The sequence below is a fragment of the Nilaparvata lugens genome, chromosome 5 (assembly GCF_014356525.2).
Source record: "Nilaparvata lugens isolate BPH chromosome 5, ASM1435652v1, whole genome shotgun sequence".
In the NCBI taxonomy this organism is placed as follows: Eukaryota; Metazoa; Arthropoda; class Insecta; order Hemiptera; family Delphacidae; genus Nilaparvata; species Nilaparvata lugens.
In genome coordinates this window covers 64330346-64354430 of record NC_052508.1, presented here as the reverse complement: position 1 = coordinate 64354430, position 24085 = coordinate 64330346, and the positions used below count along the sequence as shown (strand labels likewise).

The following is a 24085-nucleotide window of genomic DNA, read 5'->3' as shown; positions in this document are numbered from 1 at the left end:
CCTGATGACTTGTTTATCAATTTCAATTCATAATCTTCTTATTACTAAAGAAATGAATTTGTCTTATACATGAACGGGATAGACACAATAATTGTGACATTTTGACGCATCATCACGTATTAACTTTCAATTTTACTTTGAGATTCTGAATTAACCAAGGATAGGCCTATTTTCAGGTATTATTGATAATTAAATTTTAATATTATGATTGAAACAAATCTATCCGATATAAATGTGATTCTATTTTCATGTTTCCTGGCCATAAAAGGAGATTGCATTTTATACAACACAAATTATTCCCCAGAGCAAAGAACGGGTTTCCTGCTAGTTGGATATAGGCCTATATAAAGACGATGATCATAGTCTATTCAAATACATGAAATTTCCATTTATTGGAACTTTTACTTTTTATTTATTTATTACTTTTATTTTTTATTGGAACTTTTTTATTGGAACTATGTTATTATATACTGGCATTACAAACGAGAGTAATGTTGAATCATGTATGAGTTGACGAATGACATTGTGCTTTCAGCACGAAACTTTAAGAATTATATATTAAATACAAAAAATATATGCTTTGTAATAATGATTATTAATATTATTCCTTTTGCATTTCCAAGAATATTCTGCATTAAGTATAGTCAGTCGATTACAATGTTTAACTCTGTATGACATAAATTTTGGCCTACAAACTTGATTTGTAAAATGGTTCTAAGAAATATAAAATCTTAAAAATTAGAACCAAAGCGTCAGTTAACTATCGCTTCGCTCATGCAGCTATTTCTGTAAAGAAAATTATAGGACAAGTTAATATGTTTTTATTTATTTTTGACATGATGTTTCATTTGAAAGGCTATTTATATGAAGATGAAACCAATTGAATTCTCAATCGGGTGGGTCTTACGGTTTTTTGGATTAAAAATGGAACCAGGACATATAAAATACTCAAAATGGCTCAAGAAATCAAGGAAGCTGGTAAGTGGAAATTTTTTTAAGCAATCGGAAGAATGGAAAAATCAATAAGATTATTTTATTTTATTGAATAGAATGTTACAAGTCGGCTCCAGTGTACCATCAAGTTCTAGATGGAGTTTATTAGGATATTAAAAATGCAAATGGAAAAACGCCTAGTAACAAGTTAACTTAGCTACCGGTACCTATATACCGGTAGGCCTACTCATATCATTTAATTCTCACACAAAATGTTAATGATGAATACTTCAATCAAGCCTTAAACAGGCTTATTTTCAATTCTATTCATTAATCAATTCCTATTGCATAATAAATTAAAACGAATCCATCCAATTTGTAAATATAAGTTTACAATAAAAGCTTAAACAAACAGCGACTCCTTGGCATAATTTGTACCGTAGCTCACGCGCTTAATGAATGAAAATTTGCGGGATCGAGACCAAACATTTTTTGCTAAGAATTTTAAAATATGATGAAGATTATCCACGTAATTTTGATGAAATACCGTAGTTATTCTATTTTTCATGTTTTCTGGACATCAGAGGAGATTGCATTTCACAGAACAAAATGTTCCCTAATGTAAAACACGGGTTACCTGCTACTAGTATAATATATAGAGCTTATTATAGATTCTGTACAAGAGTAACTGAACTCTTGAATTTTGAAATTAAATTTGAAATAGTGAACAGTATAATAACTAATGCACTATACAAGGTGATTCATAATTATAGTAAAATAATTTAATACGTGATAGTAGAGGTAAAAATAAGAAAAAAAGTTCATATAAACATATATCCATAAACGCTTCATTAGCGAGCTATACAGAGTGAAAGATTTCGCCCGGAATTCAGTTCCTCTGGTGAAATACACAAATGCTGATTTGTTTGGCGACTAGTTTTTGAGAAATTTATTCTGAATTCATATGGAAAAATATCTGAAAAATTGAATAAAACTAGTCTGGAAGCTGTAGTGTGAGTAGTTTTTGAGAAAAAAGTTTAAATATGCAAAAAATCTAAGTAGAAAAACGCAGACTTCTACGTTTGATGCCCAATAACTTTCTTTAATGACCAGTAAACAAATAATTCCTCGCAATATAAATTGTAGAGAATTTAATTCTGAAAAGAATGATGTAAGCTGTGTAAACTAAATTTAAATAAAAGTTGGATAAAATGTATTCTTATGTAGTACATTACACCACAAAAATTTGCTGTTTTATGAGGAGAGAACTAATAACTCATAACTTGTAGCTGATTGCAAATAAAATATTCTGTTTTTATGATATTTTTTTTATATGAAAGTAGCATACTAAATGACATTAAACTTATAGGTACCAAAAGACTAGTAGATCATGCCATTGAGCCTGGGAGGATGCTCGAACAGAAGTAGATGATCTCCTACGATTCCTGCCCAAATGTTCACTGAAAACTGATGTTGTGGAAGATTAGGATTAATGGCCTTCCAGACTAGTTTTATTCAATTTTTCAGATATTTTTCCATATGAATTCAGCATAAATTTCTCAAAAACTAGTCGCCAAACAATTCTGCATTTGTGTATTTCACCAGAGGAACTGAATTCCGGGCGAAATCTTTCATCCTGTATAGCTCGCTAATGAAGCGTTTATGGATATATGTTTATATGAACTTTTTTCTTATTTTTACCTCTACTATCACGTATTAAAATATTTTACCATAATTATGAATCATCCTGTATAGTTACATCATGTGAAACATTCACTGATATATTTTTTCATCAATGATCGGACACATACCCCGCAATAGAAAGTCCTTCTGTGTCCTTTTTCAATAAAAAAATCTTTTCATCATGATTAAAAAGTGTTTCAAGCATAAACATAACGTTTTATTTATTCATTTCATTCCACAATCGCAATATCAAATTAATGATTTTTAGTGAATAGTAGCTTATTCGCTATGATGAATAATTATTCACAATAAAATAATTTGAAAGGATAGTACTTTGGAAATACGGTAGCTATAATTAAATATATTTTTACAGGGAAACAATGATCTAATACATTCAATGCTGAAAGATATTTTAAAGCAGGTTCACTCGGTAAGTTTCATACGATAATTGAGCAATCAATAATGGTACACTAAGTAATATTGTTAGGTATAATAAGCCTATCGGAAAATAATATATATATTATACAAGTTTGGCGAAAATTGTGGAAACAGTTATTTATATTACTTTTACTAGGATAATTTGATATAGGCTTCATCGAGGATCCTATTGAAGTTTTGAGAAAATACTTTCCTGTTATTGATTCAAAATGTTGGTCCATTGTCATGTTGGATCCGTCACTTTGAATCCAACCTCTTTTTCAAATGGGATGGTTTTGTCATGTGTTACATGATTTCCATACTAAGATGCGTACAGATATACGCGCCGCGAACATGAGCAATTCACTTTTAATCAGCTGATGCCAAGCTTTTTATATCTGTATCTTACCGTTTCTATAAAAATACAGAATAGATATAGTCAGCTGATTAAAAGTGAATGCTCATGTTCGCGGCGCGTATATCTGTACGCACCTCTATGGTAGCGTATGTATGATCTAATGTAATTTCACATGTAAAGATACTATGATAAATCATACAAAAATGGAATAAAAAATGGAGTAGGCCCACATTGACATTTTTTTTTAATCTGAACTATCAAATTTCACTTTCTCAAGTGAAGTAATAAAGTAGCAACATACTATTGTCTGGGAAATTGTCAGATTAGATTAGTGCTTCACCTATGCGATATGTCCAGATGGGGAGACCAAAGTATGATCAACTATAGTGAGGTCCACGTTATAATGGCAGTGGAGGAAGATAGGTGAACGGCGTAGCCGGTTCTCTGCCTCCATTGATCAAATTTCTACATTGTCAAGAACATATTTGGCATTGTTGCGGAGCTAGAAAAGAAAAGTGCTACCTGCTTTGTCGAATGATAGACAAGGATAGCAACTAGCAACACCAATGTTAATCAAATACTTCAATATAACGTGGACCTCACTATAGACTACTGATCATTATCGCTTATTTAACCTCACTGTAGGGCTATACGGTATCTCAAAAGCTGTGAACATATTCTGACCATCTGTGTGTTTGATCGTTTCAGAGTCCAGTACAACCTGAACAGGAGGACGATAAACCACAGGACTCTAAAGAAGAAGAAGAAAGCCGGAAAGATACTGTTTTGGCACCCACTACAATTGTAGTACATACTACCAAAACATCTGCACCGAGAAAAAGGGTACCGTATAGCCTAACTATATAAAATATGTGAACCAGAACGAACTGGAAAAGACTTACCTTCGTTTTTCGTGAATATTTTTTATATTGTTTGCTCAATGAGAACACCATAAATTTATCTGAATAAAGCTACGTTTATACTATGTAGCTGGAGAGCTATATAAAATTTGAGCTAAATATAGCTCTGTCAGCTACATATATAGCCATAGAGAAGAGATGTTCTTCTATACTTTGTGATATAGCTCTGCTAGATGTAGCTCTGCTATAAGTAGATTTAACGTTAATTTTATGAGATATGTAGCTCTGCTAAATGTCAAGTTTTTTTTATAGCAGAGCTAGATGTAGCTGCTCTGTCCTTGAAGGAAGTAGGCTGCCGCAGCTGTTTAGTTCCAGCTGGGGTAACTGGTTTTCACCAGATATACTGTGCTAATTTGTTGTCAGAGTGCTATAGTGAGGTCCATGTTATAATGGCAGTGGAGGAAGATAGGTGAACGGCGTAGCCGGTTCTCTGCCTCCATTGATCAAATTTCTACATTGTCAAGAACATATTTGGCATTGTTGCGGAGCTAGAAAAGAAAAGTGCTACCTGCTTTGTCGAATGATAGACAAGGATAGCAACTAGCAACACCAATGTTAATCAAATACTTCAATATAACGTGGACCTCACTATAGACTACTGATCATTATCGCTTATTTAACCTCACTGTAGGGCTATACGGTATCTCAAAAGCTGTGAACATATTCTGACCATCTGTGTGTTTGATCGTTTCAGAGTCCAGTACAACCTGAACAGGAGGACGATAACCACAGGACTCTAAAGAAGAAGAAGAAAGCCGGAAAGATACTGTTTTGGCACCCACTACAATTGTAGTACATACTACCAAAACATCTGCACCGAGAAAAAGGGTACCGTATAGCCTAACTATATAAAATATGTGAACCAGAACGAACTGGAAAAGACTTACCTTCGTTTTTCGTGAATATTTTTTATATTGTTTGCTCAATGAGAACACCATAAATTTATCTGAATAAAGCTACGTTTATACTATGTAGCTGGAGAGCTATATAAAATTTGAGCTAAATATAGCTCTGTCAGCTACATATATAGTCATAGAGAAGAGATGTTCTTCTATACTTTGTGATATAGCTCTGCTAGATGTAGCTCTGCTATAAGTAGATTTAACGTTAATTTTATGAGCTATATGTAGCTCTGCTAAATGTCAAGTTTTTTTTATAGCAGAGCTAGATGTAGCTGCTCTGTCCTTGAAGGAAGTAGGCTGCCGCAGCTGTTTAGTTCCAGCTGGGGTAACTGGTTTTCACCAGATATACTGTGCTAATTTGTTGTCAGAGTGCTATAGTGAGGTCCATGTTATAATGGCAGTGAAGAAAGATAGGAGAACAACGTTGCCGATCCTCTATCTTGTCAATGTCTTCTATAGACGGTTGCTGATACAGGTTCATTGATGTATTATTAATTGTTCATTCTCATTAAAAATAATCTAATATATATTATTAAGCAATAAATTATATTTTTCAATATTTCATAATATTGAGATGAAATATTTCATTGTTTTATTATCAATTCGACATTGTTAAAAGACGATCTGGCAACTGAGCAAAGCAAGAAAGAGATAGTGCTTTCTGCTTTGTTGAATGATAGACAAGGATAGCAATACCATTGCTAATCAAACACTGCCATTATAATAACGTGGACCTCACTATAGTAGGTTACTGTGCATTGCGAGCATTTCTTTTCGATTTATATATTATTTTGCAATGATGGAGAGTGAATTTGACTGGAATAGAGACAAAATGATCCAATATCTTCTCTTTCTTCTCTGTGCTGTCATTTTGATGCCATTACTTGTAGCAGAGCTACATATAGTTTGGAGCAAACCAGTATTAACTGCTCAGTTCCCAGAAAGATGCCAAAGAAGAAAGTAGTTCTTGCAGCAGCCGCAGCTACTGTGATATTTTCAGCACACGGAAGAGAAAGAAGATATTGGATCATTTCGTCTCTGCTATTCCAGTGAAATTCACTCTTCATTATTGCACAATAATTTATAAATAATAAGAAATGCTCGCAATGCGCAGTAACCTACTAGCACTCTGACAAAAAATGAGTAGCTACAGTTACAGTATATTGGTGTAAACCCAGCAGGCACTAAACAGCTATGCATTCAGCAGTAAACAGCTGTGGCAGCCTTCCTTCAAGGACAGAGCAGCTACATATATCTAGCTCTGCTATAAACAAAAATTGACATGTGGCATGATGTTTACCGAAAATTTTGGATAGCTCATTTTCTGCTTATAGCTGAGAATAGGCTTAAAACTGCTATATAGCAGATCTCCAGTGTCACTTTTTGAACTTGTAGCAGAGCTATAATATAGCTGAGCTACATGTAGCTCTGCTACATAGCGTAAACCTAGCTTAAAAATGACAGTTCAGTCCACTAGCCTACCTCCGTAAACAAGGCCATAGTGCATGACAGGTGGTTGATGGTATAACGTCAGCACGAGCACAGGTAGGGCTCCTCCTACACCGATAAAAGCACTAGCTGATGATATATCAGCTGAAATCAACGAATTTCTATTTGTGTAGAGCTCTACCTGTGCTGACGTCACCAGGATGCACTATGGCTTTGTTCACGGAGGTAGTGTTCAGTCACGAGAAAAATCTTGGTCATTATATATATATCACCATAGACGCTGCTGCAATTTCAAGTTTTTCTCCTCATGACTAAACCATCTGCTATAACAGACTTGTCAAAGCGTTCAATTAGTTTTAAATATGGTTTTTTATGTTACGTTGAAAGGTAGCCACTCTCAAGTTATGTAACTCTATCATGCATGCAGATGATGATCTCGGAAAATCCATGAATCCTAGTGTAGGCTGTTAAAGAGAGCATGGTAGATCATGGAGAAATTAATTCTCTATACCGTAGGACGTAACATACCTATAGTGGGACAACATTATAAAGTCAGTGTAAATGATGGGATGCCATAGCGTTACCACGTTCCTTTTTCCAATGCCTTCTATAAATGATTCAATTCATCTTGAATATATCTACTGATTCTAAAGTCTGTGACATATTACTTTTAACATGAAGAGGAGAACCCCATTATTCTCCTTCCACAGTTTGTAGCATAGACACAGACGGACATCCTGCGCACAATTGGATGCGCCGTGTCATTTCGCTTTACATTCTCTCGTAACATACACAAACCAATAGCCTACACACACACATACGCACACACACCTATACAGACCAATACCCAAAAACCACGTTTTTGACTTTTTGGACCTTGAAACGTATAGAAATTGGGTTACCTTAATTTTCTTCAGAAAGCAACTCTCCTTACTTATTGGTAATAGGGCAAGGAAAGTAAAAAGTTCATAGCAAGAGGTTAACAAGCATTTTTCTAAAGACATGATAATCTTCCACAGTAACTTACAAGTTACTTATAAGTAAGTTATAAGTTACTGTAGATATATAAAGTGCGAGATAAATTACTTTTAACATGAAGAGGAGAAACCCATTTCTCCCTCCACAGTTTGTAGCGTGTAGACACAGACGGACATCCTGTGCTCAATTGGATGCGCCATGTCATTTTGCTTCATGTTCTTGTGATGAACACATCTCCGTAACATACACAAACCAATATACCTGCTGACCAGTTCACTTCTTGGAACATTGCCAGCAATAGATGGAGGGGAGTGTTGCCGCGTCACGTTACAAAGCTCTCTCACTCAGACACAAAAGTGGAGAATGCTGCTAGGTAGTGGGAGTGATTAGTGGAGGATAGAGCACCTCTCCGTTTTCAAGAGAGAGCCGTGTTAAAAGTAATTTATCTCACACTTTAGTTAACCTAAGTTATATAGATAACCTTTTATTTTTTATAATTATATTCATGACGACAGTGTATGAGAAAGATTTTTACTTGAATCTTTCATAAAATACTCATTATAATTTAGCCTAATAAGATATGAGATTCACTTCAAAATGTCAGTATTCCGCTAATATAAAAGCTAATACGCTGACAGTCTGAATTGAATCTCACTATATCTCATATAGTGTATAAGTATCGTTCAAGATTGTTTCAACAGAAAGCGACTTCTTTGATCTTTATTCAGTTTACCATGCCTGTAAATCCTGATGGAAGCCCTTATGATGATGCACTTATGTTAGAATGTGCTGTGAAAAATCAATTATTTGAAGGTGAGCTGGCATATAGTTTTAAATAATGGCAATTCTATTACCGTATTACACATATTAGTAGATATTGGAAATGATCATGTATTCCATGGTGCTCCTCAACAACTAGAGGCTGTGAAAAACACATACAGTAATTAGATGACAGTGTTAACATTATTTGGCATCTCAACAAATTATTTTCGATTAGTAAGCTCAACATTATTGACTCATCTGAGAGAAAAAACTGTTATAGTACCTACTATATACCTGTATCAATTTCAATTGTGATAAAGAATACTCCCATTAAAATTTGCTTCTTCTATTCTTCTGTACTCCAAGGCGAAGCTCGGTCCCGCGATATTGAGAGTGAATTGAGGTATTTTGACTCAAATGGAATGCTTCCTTTCCAAATTTTCTTACTTTCAACTACATATAGTGATAAAGGTTTGAAAATAAGTTATGAAAATATCAGTGAATGTCTTTAACTAGAAATTTTAGAGATTTACTTGCATAAATGAACATCAAATCTCTAAATTAATAAAAGATAATTTTATTTTCAATGCATTCTGAAAACTTGATAGGAATTGATTCAATATATTACAATACAAAAAGAGAACATGACGATTTGTGAAACAGTATGGAAGCCTATATACGTCTACTATCACTAGAAAAGATGGACATCACGACGTTTTTCAAACACGCTTTCTTACTGCTTGGAATGTGATCATATTGAATGCGTGAGCCTCATGCATGAGGCTGATGAATGCGGCTCATGCATGAGCCATAAAACAAAATTTAAAAGTGCCATTAAAACACGAAGTCATCGATTTTTACACTTTTCTGAGACCCTCAAGATTTGATTTTGAGCCAAACTCCCCTCCAAGAATTTCCTAGCCCCCCCCCCCCCCTGTGGGCACCTCTGGCTGTATTCATTCTATGTTATTCAATGAGGAAAAATTTGTACCCTTTCCTGGTTGGTTGGCCAATCAGGGATTGGGTGCATTTTTTAAAGATTATTTAGTAATTTAACCACACTCCTTATTTTTCACCTTCTACCACTTTGTACATATTTGTTTTATCCTTCTCAGATCTCACAAAAATTATTCATCTTCATTCATCGATCTTAATGAAAAGTCGGCCAATCCTATAAAATTTGGCTAAAATTCTATCATTATCTTTCAGATGAATTTTTTGCGTTTCTAACGGACCAAAGACTTTTAGAAAAGAACAATCGTATCATGGTAGGTTGAATTATTTTTTGTAATATAACATAGAAGTTAAGTGTATTTAATTATAAATCAGAACATTATCAGAGCAGCTAGTACCTATATATACTCGGTTTTGGAGGCAAAAGAAAATGTAAACAAACATGCGCGTGCGAGAGTTAAGCAAGACACAGTAGCTACAGTAGCCAAACTGTATTTACATCAATAGCCACCCACTGAAGCTGAGGTGGACTGAAAATCACATGAATGTATATAAGTTAAGTAATGTGGTTCGTTTTGGTTCTAAAACTGAACTGTTTATTTTTGTAAAATCAACAAATTATAATGATAGGGATAGTGAAGCTGATGTAACAGCTGGGTTTACTATCTGCCCCTCCCCAGTCATCACTATCCCTGCAACAAACATAAAAACCAAAATAACAATGGAAACAAGCCTATGTTAGTTCGTTTGGCAATCTGGTGATCGCCTCTTGACTCCTCTTATCTCATGAACATGTGCTATCTCAGAACGTTTTGTCATTCCTTGCAATTTTCCAAGCTTCTATCGATTCCTTGAGAGAAGTTCCCGGAACAATAAAAGGTCATATAAAACGGTGATCTGCTTTAGTCCGTTTATAATGGTTCTTTTTGAAGACTATATCACCAACTTTAATCTTTTCATCCACTTGTTCGGTTTCCAAATTATGCCGTACGATTCTTCTTCTCTTTACACATCTTTTCCCAAATTGGTTTGTGCATCTCATGCTGATGAATTAATTCCAGAGGCGTAAAGCCTGTTGTTGAATGAATGCTATTGTTGTAAGCAAATATTGCCCACGCCATAGCTTCTTTTCCAGTTATTGATTTATCATCCTCTAGAGATGAAGGTGTTCTGTTAAAGTATTATGTAATCTCTCAATCATGCTGTGGGATCTTGGATGTCCTGATTTTGTAAAATGACTTGCGATTCCAAACTCTTGTATTGCTGCCTTCACTTGACTATTGCAAAACTCTTTCCCTCGGTCCATAATTAACTCCTGTGGACTTTGGTATAACCCAAAAAGTCTTATCAGATTCGCTATTAGGCATTTAGCTGCCTTGTTTTCAAGAGGCCAAGCGGTGGCGAATTTAGTGAACCGATCAATTGAAGTTAAATATTTTTCTTTGTTGTAATGGAAAACATCGACTTCCATTGTATGGAAGGGTCGTTCAGGTGTAGGTGTTAACTGTAGAGGTGTCTTGTAAGGGGCTCTATCATATTTAACTTTTTCACAAGTTTCGCATGCACTTAGAACATTATTCACAGTTTTGAACATATTGAGCCAATAATACTGTCGTTTGAGTTGTTGAACAGTCTCTTTAACTCCTCAATGATTAGTTCTCCCAACATGATACTGTTTGATTATATTGTCTTGTTGTATCCTATCTTCTATTGTTTCTACCTTTTCATTACACATGAAGAATTTTATTCTCCTATCCCATTCTTCACTTTTATAGAGTCTTTTAATCTTATTCTTTAATAGTTGATCATCCAAATAAAATAATAGATTTTACCCATGACTGTTATTTCTTGAATTGTATTCATAAAGTCACCATCTGAAATTTGAGGAGGGATAATAATAGTTGTAATTCTGATAGGCCCATACCTATGCATGTTAGTCTCAATTATTCCATTTTGTTTCTTTAAACAGGACTATTTGGTTCCTTTTATCATTGATGATGTCACTTATTACTTCAATCTCATTTGGTTCAATTGTCAAGTACCTATTCATTGCTCTCTTCCATTAAATTGACAGAGAATGGATCAATATTTCCTGATAGGCAATCTGCAACAGAATTGTCGGTTCCTTTTATGTGTCTGATTTTAAAATTGTAGACAGCTGATTTTTCTTTCCATTTTGTGATCCATGCAGAGGTTTCCTTCAATTTGCTGACCCATAATAATAATGGCATATGATCGGTTCTTAGCTCAAATTCGTTGCTGTAGAGGTATGGCCTCAAGTTGTCTGTACACCATACAACTGCTAAAAGCTCTCTTTCAATGGTGCTATAACGTCTCTCTGTGGGTGAGAGTTTTCTACTTGCAAATGCAACAGGTTTCTCATCCTGAGCCAAAACTCCCCCTATTGCTTCCCCACTAGCATCGGTTGTTAACGTCAAGGGTTGCTGAAGGATTGGAAACTGGAAAACCGGTGTACAGCAAATTGCTCTCTTACATTTTTCTACTGCTTGTATAACATCAGATGACATATTGAACCGCACTCCCTTCCTTAATAAATTTGTCAGTGGCTCTGTCATCTGTGCAAAATTATTAATGAATTTTCGGTAGTAGCCTACCATTCCTAAAAATGTTTTAATCTCCTTGATATTCTTGGGAATAGGAATTTCTAGTTATTATTATCCGGACGAATTCCACTAGCTGAAATTACACGTCCCATAAACTTCACTTCTGGTTGACATAAGTTAGTTTTTTCTCTTGAGACCTTAAGTCCAAATTCCCTCATTCTTTCAAACAGTTGCATAAGATGTTGTTTATGATCATGAAGGTTGTTACTGAATACCACAATATCATTCATGTAAATTTGGATTGCTTGCTCATCTATGTTTTCCAAGAATTCATCCATAAGTCTTTGAAAAGTAGATGCAGCATTTTTTAAACCAAATGGCATTCTTGTGAACTCGTAATTTCCTCTTTCAAAACTGGATGCTGTTATCTCATTATCATTTGGGTTCATTTTGATCTGATGGTAACCAGATTTTAGGTCCAAAGTGCTGAAAACCTGCGCTCCCCTCATCCTGTCAACATATCTTCCAAACGTGGAAGGGGATACTTTTCTGACTCAGTCTGATCATTCAGTTGTCTAAAATCTACAACAACTCTGTACTTTGGTGGTTCTCCCGGGGCAGTCTTTTTAGGAACAACCCATAATGGACTACAAAATGGAGATATTGACTTTCTAATAATAGGTACTCTGTTTGAGCATGTCTCCAATATGTTCTTTGATCATTTTTTTCATTGAATGCAGATATCTTCTAGACCTTACAAATATAGGTTTTGATGATTTTAGTTGAATTGAATGATGAACTCTTCCAGTAGTAGTTAAGATTTGTCCCTCTTTATAAACAGTGTCGTTGTACTTGTCTAGTATGTAGGATGCTAGCTGTGCTCTTTCCTTGGTCAACTGCATTTCATCTGTATTATCCTGTCTAGTAATGAAACCCATATAAATACGATTGCTTGTTGAAATTGAACTTCTTGCTTTATAAATCTTATTCCTTAATTTAATAATCCATTGGTCCTTGTAAATTCTAGGAGCTTCCTTAACTTCTTTCATCACATTACATCCAATTATCATGTCATACTTTTTATTATTAATTTCTGCCACATGCACTAGCTCTCATAATTCCATGTATCCCTACTAATCCAAATAGATCTATATCTACTTCTCCTTTCAGAGCCCTATTTCCAGTCAATGTAAACATTTGACAGGAGCATCTCTCAATTATTAAGCTACTGTCTATTTTTCTCAATGCTCTTTCAGATATCAATGTACTATCTGATCCTGTGCTCAACAAGCAATTAACATCCCAGTCCTTTACAAAAAATATAGGCAACTCACCCTTCAAGCACACTCTTCATGTATTCTTGCTGCCTATATTCCTTGAACCAGATCCTCATTCTTGTTTCTCATTTTTCTTTGGCTTCTTATGTACGTATTTCCTTTGGCCTTTCTTTGGCTCGTATGTACTACTATTTCCACTTTGAGATGAATGATTTGAGTGAGAGGAATGTTCTCCTTCCAATTCGGGGTCAGAAAGTTGTATTGGTCTGTGTTCTACTCTTCACACAGTGTTTACATTCATCCTTCTGGGTCCAACATTTTTTCCATGATGAGTCATTTTTTCATGTTTTCACCGATAAATATATGGACAGTTTCTAGCAAAATGTCCTTCTTCACTGCACTCCCAGCATTTAGGTTTGTCTATGAATTTTTCTTTCTTACTTAAAAAAAGCTTTTCTGTAGGCCTGTGTCTCATTTGCATGCCATCAGACCGTTGATTACGAAAAGTAATTCTGGGAATTGATGGCTGTACTTCCTCTCTGTCTGTCGTTTTATCTCTGATCAAAGCCACTGCTTCTTCAAAACTTTTCGGCTTTGTAATCTTTATTGCAGTTTGCAATTGTGTTGAAAGATTGTTTGTCAAGGCTTCCATTGCTAATTCATCATAGACTCTGTTCCTCAAAATTCCTTCATCATTGTTCAAACAAGAGTCTAAAACCTTTGATTTGAGTCTTTTGATTTGATTGTGCCATACGTTTGGTGAAATCAAAAATTGATTCTCCTGAATCCGGACTTAATTGTAACAGTTTCAACATACTCGCTGCTACTGGAGTCCGAGCACCAGCATACTGCTCTTTCAACGCCTTTTTTACATCTTCCCAAGTCGACGTGAATGAAACTCCTATTTCTATCAACACTGAGGTATCGATTCTCGAAAGAAAGTAAGAGTGTAAATTATTCGTTGTCAAATCATCAAAATTATTTTGTATTATTTGTGAATGTACAGAATCCATCCGTTCCAGGAACAAAGAAAGTTCTTTCACCTCACCTGTGAATTGATGAATTGAATTGACCATGTCCATCAAACATCGCACATTCATAAAGGCTAATTATAAAAGAGGTTCATCATCAGCCATGGTAAAAAGAAGTAACAAAGCCAAAAACCAAACAAATTTAAACAAATAGAAACAAAGTTGAACAAAAAGAAATAAATTTAAACAAAAACAAACAAATTTAACAAATAGGGTTTCGGCACCAGTTAAGTAATATGTGGTTCGTTTTGGTTTTAAAACTGAACTGTTTATTTTTGTAAAATCAACAAATTATAATGATAGGGATAGTGAAGCTGATGTAACAGCTGAGTTTACTATCTTATAGGCTATATGTAAGTAAACTGGTTTTTTTCAACAACTCAAACAATGAGAAGCAGATCTGAGTCATCACCTTTCTATTCACAAATAATAAAGAAAAATGTCATGTGTTATTTTTGTCTCTCATACTATATTACACAACTTAGGAAATTCTCTATATAGATGAGTTTTTCTTTTATATCTGTTACAAAATTTTATACCATACTATTTTTATTGATATTTGTAATTGAAGTTTTATTTTTCAGTGTTTTCTTTTCTGCATTTATTATGGAACAAGTCTTGTAAGTCTAACAAATCTATTAAATTCACCTAATCTTGCCTTATTATTCATTCATAAACCAGATAGATGTTAGGTCAATAAAATAAAAGCAAGCAATTGCTGTCTTAATAGTTCTATTACTATAGGTAATATTTTCAAGCAAATGCTTGGGTTCGAGTTGACTGTATAATCTTATTTGTATAGGTAGCAATAATAATAATTAATGACTAGGTGCTAGTCACTAGATTCTGGTTTTTATTTGATTGATGCCAATGTACCTAGAATATTAGGTACATTCTAGTATTCTAGGTACATTGGATTAATGCGTTATTTTTATAAAAATCACTTTTGTAATAAATTGAGATGCGAGGCTTCTCAACTGACAGCATTCCTCATGGATATGACTAATGCTTTCTGATAAACAATCACTGACAGTTCAAGTGAGCCCCTATAGCAGTTCAGCAATGAACTACATTCAAAAACAATCATGCAAGACTGTAAATAGATAATAATTGAAATAATTCATTATCATAAATCAATTTCCGAAACCTAGTTTGAGACTTATTACTTTGAGAATGCTCATATTGGGTTTTTGGTGGGTGGAGGGGGGGTGGATTTTGTGATTATTAAATATATACAGTATTACTTGAAATCATTAAATAATTTTATAGATTACTTTGAAAATTGGTGATACAACATGTAAAAATAGAATGTACACTATATTGGAAATCATATATTGTTATAATATGATATTTCTACAATACCAGGTAACCTATTGCAGATATTAGGCTACTGATGATTTTTTTTTTTTTGTAGAGATAACATAATATTCATTAGTTTTTATCCCCAAAAAATTGTTTTTGAGCCTTCCGCCACCATAAAAAAATCAATGAATACTTAAACAGTATCTGTGTCTCTGCTCCCCCTCTGGGAACCACTGTTAAATTTAAAATTATCAGTAATTTACCAATTAAATAATCGATAGAGGCAAGAAGCATAGGCCTATGTGCTTCAATATTGGCATGCTACCAATTTTATCCAATAGGTTTGATAGTTTTTCACCTATCACCCAAGGAAAGTCATCGGTTCCAATTTTACTAACATCTTGATAAAAAATAATGAATGGATTTAATGTCTATGAATAAGAAATCTAGTTCAGAGCAAATCAAATTTTAATTTTCATAAAACCTGGCAATTTACAACTCAAAAATTACTGAAGAGAACCATTTGATACTTCAACAGAAAATTCTTACAAGCTAAAATACTTATCTCTTCATATTGAACTCATTTATTTGGCTAGAGGCTTACAAAATTACACAAAACATTCAACACAAATTGAGAACATAATAAAACTATTCAGATCTCAATTAAAACATTTTAAACTTCACTTATATGGAAAAATTTCAATTCTAAACCCTACCCATCTTCAGAGAAACACCTGAAGCTTTTGGGTGAACGCCTAAACACATCATCAACTGCCAAACTCACTAATAAGAAATACAATTTTACAAATTATATTTATTATTTTCAATAAAACTCTATTTTAAAACTGTTTTGAAATTATTTAACCTTTATGTTGTTTAGAATTATTTGTCATCTCAGAAATAGAACCTTATTATTACTGTAGGTTATTCAACACTAGTGTATCTGATAAATTCCTGGTAAAATGTTAAGTCTGCATATCGATTACACCAATATTTACTATCAAGTTTTATTAATATTTTGAATGTCGAAGATTCAATTTTTATTGAGAAAAAATGTAATATTACAATATTCAATAGTGATGTCCTGCTCAAAGCAAATGAAATTCAAGATATGCCAAGAGTTGTTTAAATTTGATGAACTGACTGATTATTTTGTAAAGAATAATATCCTAATATCTTTAATAGAAATATATCCTATCTCCTGAGATCATTTTTTGATCTAAAATTCGGCAGTAGCCAAGATGACTATAAGACTAAAAAGGGTTGTACCTGTTTATTCAGTTATTGGTTGCGGGTTCGGATCCCGCCTTTAGGCATGGATGCTGGATCATCTCATTAAATCACTCCCTCAATTTCCATTGCCCATACACAAGCAAAAAGCTCATATGGGTATCATCTGCAATTAAAAAAAAAAAATGGAAAAGCTCTAGCACAGCACGATTGCACGAAAAACTGCCTTTTGGAAAAACTGTATCAATTTTTTTTCAATTCAATTCAAATCTTTTGTAGTATTTATTTCTGATGGAACAGGTTAATGAAAATGGCAAGCAAAAAAAAGTGGCTATTAAAAGCAAGATTTTACTTGCCCGAGGTGCACTGGCAATTTTGCCTAAATTTCTGCCAAAAGTATTCCTTGTAGACAACCCCCAGAAAAAGGCCACCTTAGCCTTGAATATAATTGAAGCTTGTTTGGATTCTGTCAAAGTTACTGATGAAGGTAAGTTGAGTCATATAATACTACACAGATTGCACATTTTAACCACCACCTCCTCCTCTTCCTCCTCCTTCTCTTTGTTCTCTTCCTCCTCCTTATCCTGTTCCTCCATCTTCTTCTCCTTCTCATCCTACTAGCTTTTTCCGTGAATGAAATAAGCTATCCAACCCTATAGATTAAACTTCTATAGATGCATTGAAACTTTGACAGCCGAGCGGGATTCTTATCTTGTCTATGAAGAAATATCTCATAGAGAATCACTGTCTGTCTAACCCTAGATCATTGCATGACAAAAAAACAAATGCTTTTCCTTCCATTCATTTCATTTATCCATCTATTTTATATATTTTATCCTATATGTTACACATTTAACCTGTCACTGTCGTCTAATTGAAATTCAATATTTTCTGTTCATCAATATAACAATATCATCATCTATGTTAATTAATAATCATCTCAATAGATTATAATCTTACTCTATTATGTTTGCTGTTTTATATTATTAATCTCAATGCATAGTACTTATGTTAAACTTACAAAGAATTATCATAGAGAAACAATAGCATAAATATTACACTATTGTTTCTCAATGGAATAGCCTAATCCACTTATAAAAATACAGTACCGTATCTTCTACATGTTAACCATATTATTACCTACATATTACTCATTACATTGAAATAATCGTTCATCTCATCATTTTAAAACTCGAATCATCTAGCTCTTAATTCAATGAAACAAGTTTCTCATTTAAACTTTCTCGCTCTCAAGGATTGAAGGTTTTCCTAGTACATGCGGATAACAATAATTAGAAAACATTTCAATCCTCCCCCTACCACAGTTCTTGTGATTATGATTGTTGTTATATTTTGTATTTTTATATTGTATTTCGTGTGTGTGAATGAATGAATGAATTCAAATCAAATCAAATCAAATATTTTTTTATTTTGCATCAAAACAAATTATAGTACAAGTTCCTTCTCTTGAGTATAATAACATACTGTAATTTAAAACTAAAAAATATATACCGTATAATAAGAGAAAAGGAAAAAAACAAACATGATTTTCACAGAGCAAAATAAAATTACTACTAACAAAAAAGAACAAAGTCTTTTGCCCGTTAGTAGGAGCTGACAACACTGCTAATTTTTATCAAAATGTACTTTCACACACGCAGACACACACACTCTCACACATGCATATGGGAATCAATTTGAGCTTTACCATACAATTCAATAATAAATAGTCACAACCAACAACTAATTCTTGATTAAACTATTCATTCCATGGTAATAAAACAAGGCTTAGATTGCTCAAGTATAGATGACATTATGAAGAGAAAAGCAAAAAATGATAAACACTAGCTTTAAAAATAACACACAGACTGTCAACAAGGAAAAATAAATTCCTCACTTAGAAGTAAGACATTAAAACAACAGTATCACAGTACAGACAAAATTGTGAAAAAATTGCAATAATAATAATATCAAATTAAAGACAAGGTTGTATATATAAAAAAAACCCTAATTGATGAGTACACAAAAATATTTAAGTTCATCAACACCACTGAGATGGTGTTTAATTATAGACAAAGTCGTAGAACTCATCAATGAGTACAACAAATAAAAAATAAATTAATAAAGGTAAAAAATAAAAGTATTATAGTTCTATAAACATCATTAAATCTTCAAATGACAAACTCAAAAGCCATTTCTTTACTTTCACTTTGAATTGTGTCAAAGAATTGATTCTCCTTATGTCAGTAGGGAGCAAGTTGTAATATTTGCATCCTAAAAATACAAAACTCTTTTTATACCTGGTACAATAAGGCCTTGGTGTTGCTAGCAACTCTCTTGTTCTTTGCCGTGTTACCACTTCACCCATTGGATGAGTTTCAGGCGCAATCCCCATATTTCGGTTCCCACTCATTTTAAAGAACAACGACAGCACCTTGAACACATACATGCTTCTCAAGGGCAGAACTTGCAAAATTTTGAAATAAGGGAACGAGTGAATCCTTCTTTTAACACCACAAATGATGCGTATTATGGCTTTCTGTAGAATTACAACTGGATTATAGTGACAAGCATATGTTGACATCCAGCAAGATAATCCATAATCTAGTTTTGAGTGAAAAAATGCAAAATACAATTGACGGAGAATATATCTAGGTAAGAATTGTTGAAGATTATAAAATTTCCTAATTAAAAAAAGAAGTCTACATTTCAAATTTGTTATGTGATTTGTCCAAATTAATCTGTCATCCAAAGTCATACCAAGATACTTCAAGGAATTAGCTTGATAAATACTATTACATTTACATGACTCTGCTTGACAATCTATCTCGTGATACTTTAAAGGGACTGAGAATTCAAAAACCGTTGATAGGGAGAAATTAATGAAGTTAGTTTTAGAAGCATTTAACACTATTTTGTTCCCATCAAACCAGAGTCTCAAATTGCTCAAGTCTGACTGTAACATCATTTGTAATTCATTTATACTATTAGCTGAATAGGCCAGTGCAGTATCGTCAGCAAATGATGTTACAGATCCATGAAAATTCAATGAGAATAAGTCATTTATATATACTAAAAATAAGAGAGGCCCCAGGACTGAACCCTGAGGGACTCCACAATTGCTGTTTACAACCAATTCACTATTAATACCATTTATACTAACACATTGGCTCCTATTCTCTAAATAAGATTTAAACCACTTTAAGGGGATTCCACGAACCCCAGACATGAACAACTTATTTATCAATATATCATGATCAACAGTGTCAAAAGCTTTTTTAATATCAAGGAAGAGCCCTGAAACTTTCATCTTACCACGAGTATTCAAACTATTATAAATATTTGTCATAAAGTGATTCAGCGCAATTTCAGTACTCAAACCCTGTTGAAAGCCGAATTGGCCACTGTAGAAGAATTTGTTAACATTGAAAAAATCTACAATTCTCTTCTTTACTAGTTTCTCTAGTATTTTAGAAAAAACTGAAAGCAAAGATACTGGCCTGTAATTGGCAATATCAGTTTTTGAACCTTTTTTATAGATAGGCACAACTTTGGCTATTTTCAAGGCATCAGGGAATACTCCACAAGAAATACTACTATTGAAAATGTCACAAAGAACGGGAATAATTGATGTAGACACTATTTTTAATAACCTACCACTAAATCCATCCATGCCTGGAGACTTGCCAGGAATTATAATTACAATATGGAATATTAATAAAACACAAACAAGTGATAATTTTCAACAGCTCCATGGATTCCATAACGTTCATAAACAAACTTGTTTAATAATATGGTAATTAAAAAAAATAACTTTTTGCACTTTGACAACAATTTATTATTAATTCATGAGGATATTTTTCTTTCATACATTCATATAAACTCACATGATACAATATTTACTAACAGTTCAAGTTAAAATGAAAACATCTCTTATTAGTATGTTGAGAATAATATAATACTGTATCACCAAATTGAAATTAATTTATGTTTTGCTTTGTATTCAATTTCAGTGGATAAGAAGAATAAATGTGCTTACAGCTACTATTTAACACAATGTGTATTTACACATGATGAATTTGTAAGTGTTTATTCATTTATTTATTAATTCACTGAATGATACACAAATCATATATATATATGAATTGGAAAAAGGGTCAACAGCTAATCAAAAGTCAAGTAGCGGTATTCTGAATTTGCTTTGAGACCCCGGGTTGAAGAGTTTGCTAATTTCATAATATTGACGACTACCTATATATTTTTATATAAATATACCCACACACATCATATTACATACAAGTTATAAATAGTAATAGGGTAATACATTCTCATAGGCCTACACTATTCAGAAATTCAGAATGAATAGTCGCATATCATCAGTAATGAATGTAAACTTCACTTTGAAGACAGAGGAAATGAATAGTCTAGAATATTTTTATCAATCATGTGATAGTGTTAGTGTAACTCGCGCTTAAAGGAGTCTGTGAAAAACACAAAAATAAATTGAATGGTTCTATAGTAGTTCCATGTTCAATATCTGTATCAAGTTTATCCCATGAAATTTACATGACAATAAGTGTAGAAATCTACAATGAAGTTATATTAAAAATTATAACCCAATGTTTTGTGAGAATTACCTATGCCACTTGGTAATCTTCATTCATTAAAGTTGAAAATTCTTAGTAAAAAATCAATTCTCACACTCTGGAATTGAGCTGACTCTTTTCATTTGACATTTTAATCCATAGTCTACTAGTCCCGCAGCACGTTACCATGGCTCGTTACCTTGTTTAGAATCTTTATGTATATTCTTTAATGTATAATCTTTATTCTCCATGTATATTATAATTTTAAGTTATAATTTATTTGAAGGTATAGGCTATATTATTTATCAGCTCTGTAAATAGTTCATCACTTCTTATTATGATGATGGAAAACCTATTCCATATCCTGCACAAACATGATGCCAATAAAATATTTTATCGCCAATTACTTCCCTCAATAATATAATTAAAAGATTTCACTCATTTTTTCAAGATTGATTATTAGACTATGAAATGAATTGCAGTGTAATATATCCAAAACTGTCATATTTCATGACAGTTGCGAATATCGACAACTGTCTATTCACTGATTCACTGATCGATATTATTTATTTTATTGATTCTAGGACCAGATAAGGAATTACATCCAAAACGTTAGAACGAGAGTGAAGCAGGAAAAGATGGCGCAATTGGATGGAGCCAGCAAAGATAATGGGACTATCACTAATTAGCATATTAGCATGTTTGCAGACAAAGTGAAAGGATTGTTTCCTCAATTTACTTTCCTCATATATTAGTTGTGCTTCTTTAGTCTAAGTCTCTCAAAGCCCAAGTTTCTTTAATTGTTCATTTGATTATAATTGTCATGAGTAGGGGAATGATTGAGCATTTAAATAGAGATTAACATTGTTCAGATTACAGAAATCAAAATGTGACCTGTTAGCACTTATAACATTTTTCCTATTCTTTGAAATCCAAGAATAATGAATCTAGGTTTTAATATGTTCAAAGTTATTGTCTTAACTGTCCATTGAAGATTGGTAGTTTCAGGTAATTGTGGAAATTCAGGTGAATGTGGTTTAGTGCTGAGGTTGGTGTTCCTTAAGAAAGGGAGTTGTAATAGGTCTCAATATAAAAATATCAGAGATTCTGAGTGCTTGTTGCTGAGTTTCAGAAAAAGTTGAGTTGAGTTAGACTGATCCTTTGACAAATGGATTTACTGAAAAAATTTATTCTTGTAGCTTTTTGATAAAATTAACGGTTTCTTAGTTATTCAAGAAATTGGATCTACTTTTTCCATAAGATCCTTATTTTCTGTTCAATCTTGACAAATGGGGTGTTGATGGATTCGTTATTAGATTTACTGGAAAAAGTTATTCTTGTAATTTTTTTGTAAAATTAACGGTCTCTTAGTTATTCAGGAAATAAAAAAAAAGCTGGATCTAGTTTTTTCCAGAAAAGTGGGAATGAGGATCTTCATTTGAGATTTATTGTGAGATTAGGGGTATGGCTAGGTTAAGTTAGTTCAGATTACATTGGGTTGGGCAAGGTTAGAACCAAGAATCAGCTTTGGGGTAGATTTGGGGGCAGCTTTGGGCAGCTTTTCTCCAGCTTTGGGGCAGTACTTTCACTTTACCCCTACTGTCATGACTGGATAAAGTGGCTTTTGGTTGAACTAATTTCCTGAATGCTTTATTACTATCATGAGACCATTCAGAATAACGTTATCTTATATTGTAGATTATTATTTTTAACTGTAAGCATTCCTTATGAATATAATCAATACTTAATGATAATGTGAATTATTTATACTTGATGAATTATAATTCCTCATTCAATCATTGGCCTTATGCTGACAGTTTAAATATTTTATCACAGTAAACGAGAATATAAAGTGGTGTTGACTGGGAAACAGATATGTTTGTAGAAATGCCATATAACTTTTTCAAATAAAGTATATAATCAAAAAATATCAATTTCTTTTCTACATAATAATATTCTAATATTTCATGTATAATAATATTCTAGGGAGTCTTACAGAGTAGAGCAGGGGATCAGCGAATTCTGAATGATACAGTTCACTGTATTGCTTGTAGTGGTTTTGTTCAAAATTTTGCACAATAATAATTGATATGAACGTTTCGCCATTTATTATTATGGCAGCTTAATCATGGATCATTGGGTTGTTGTGGAACTTGCAATAGTGGCGATAGAATTTTATTCAAGAAATAATGTTATATAATTGCCGGCCAGATTATGTTGATAGCATTACCCCATAAATGTCTAAAACGCATCACTTTGGGGATTTCTCAGGCAAGGTGCATCGAATACGTCCAACAACAATTCATTAACTAAAGGAAAACATTTAGAACAAATTCACTGCCATTCCCGAAGATTTGCTATAAACTAATTTATTCTAGTCCTCACATATTCCATACTACCATGTTTACGTCTGTGAGACATGGCAGAAAAAATCATGCCTTCTCCCAAAGACCTTAAAGATGCTTATCTCTTTAAAGTCTTTGCCTTCTCCTCACCCACTTCCTCTACTACAAAAAAACACTCCTCCTTAATAACCGTCAGGCTGTTGGCCAGATAACTTGGTTGTGTAAAAGACCTGTTCCGATGAATCTTATCAAATGTCGTCGATGAAAATATAGGGCACAGCGTTGGCGATTCTCTGCCTTGTCATTGCCTTCTATATAGAACATATAGCACAGGTATATCTGATGACTGTGGTGTATTAGCTAACTGGCCTTGTTGAAAAGAATCCATTTTATT

The 24085-nt window shown here is 33.2% G+C and overlaps 1 protein-coding gene across 1 annotated transcript in view; it reads left to right on the top strand.

Annotated features, from left to right (window-relative positions):
- LOC111054159 overlaps positions 1–23126 on the top strand; it is a 33287-nt gene extending 10161 nt beyond the window's left edge. The window contains exons 4-12 of the mRNA XM_039429023.1: positions 856–978; positions 2990–3046; positions 4100–4234; positions 8369–8453; positions 9612–9670; positions 14813–14848; positions 17061–17247; positions 20774–20841; positions 21931–23126. Coding sequence (XP_039284957.1) covers positions 856–978; positions 2990–3046; positions 4100–4234; positions 8369–8453; positions 9612–9670; positions 14813–14848; positions 17061–17247; positions 20774–20841; positions 21931–22035 — 855 coding nt within the window. The 3' untranslated portion in view covers positions 22036–23126. The remainder of the gene's footprint in view (positions 1–855; positions 979–2989; positions 3047–4099; positions 4235–8368; positions 8454–9611; positions 9671–14812; positions 14849–17060; positions 17248–20773; positions 20842–21930) is intronic.
- Positions 23127–24085: the final 959 nt, after the last annotated feature.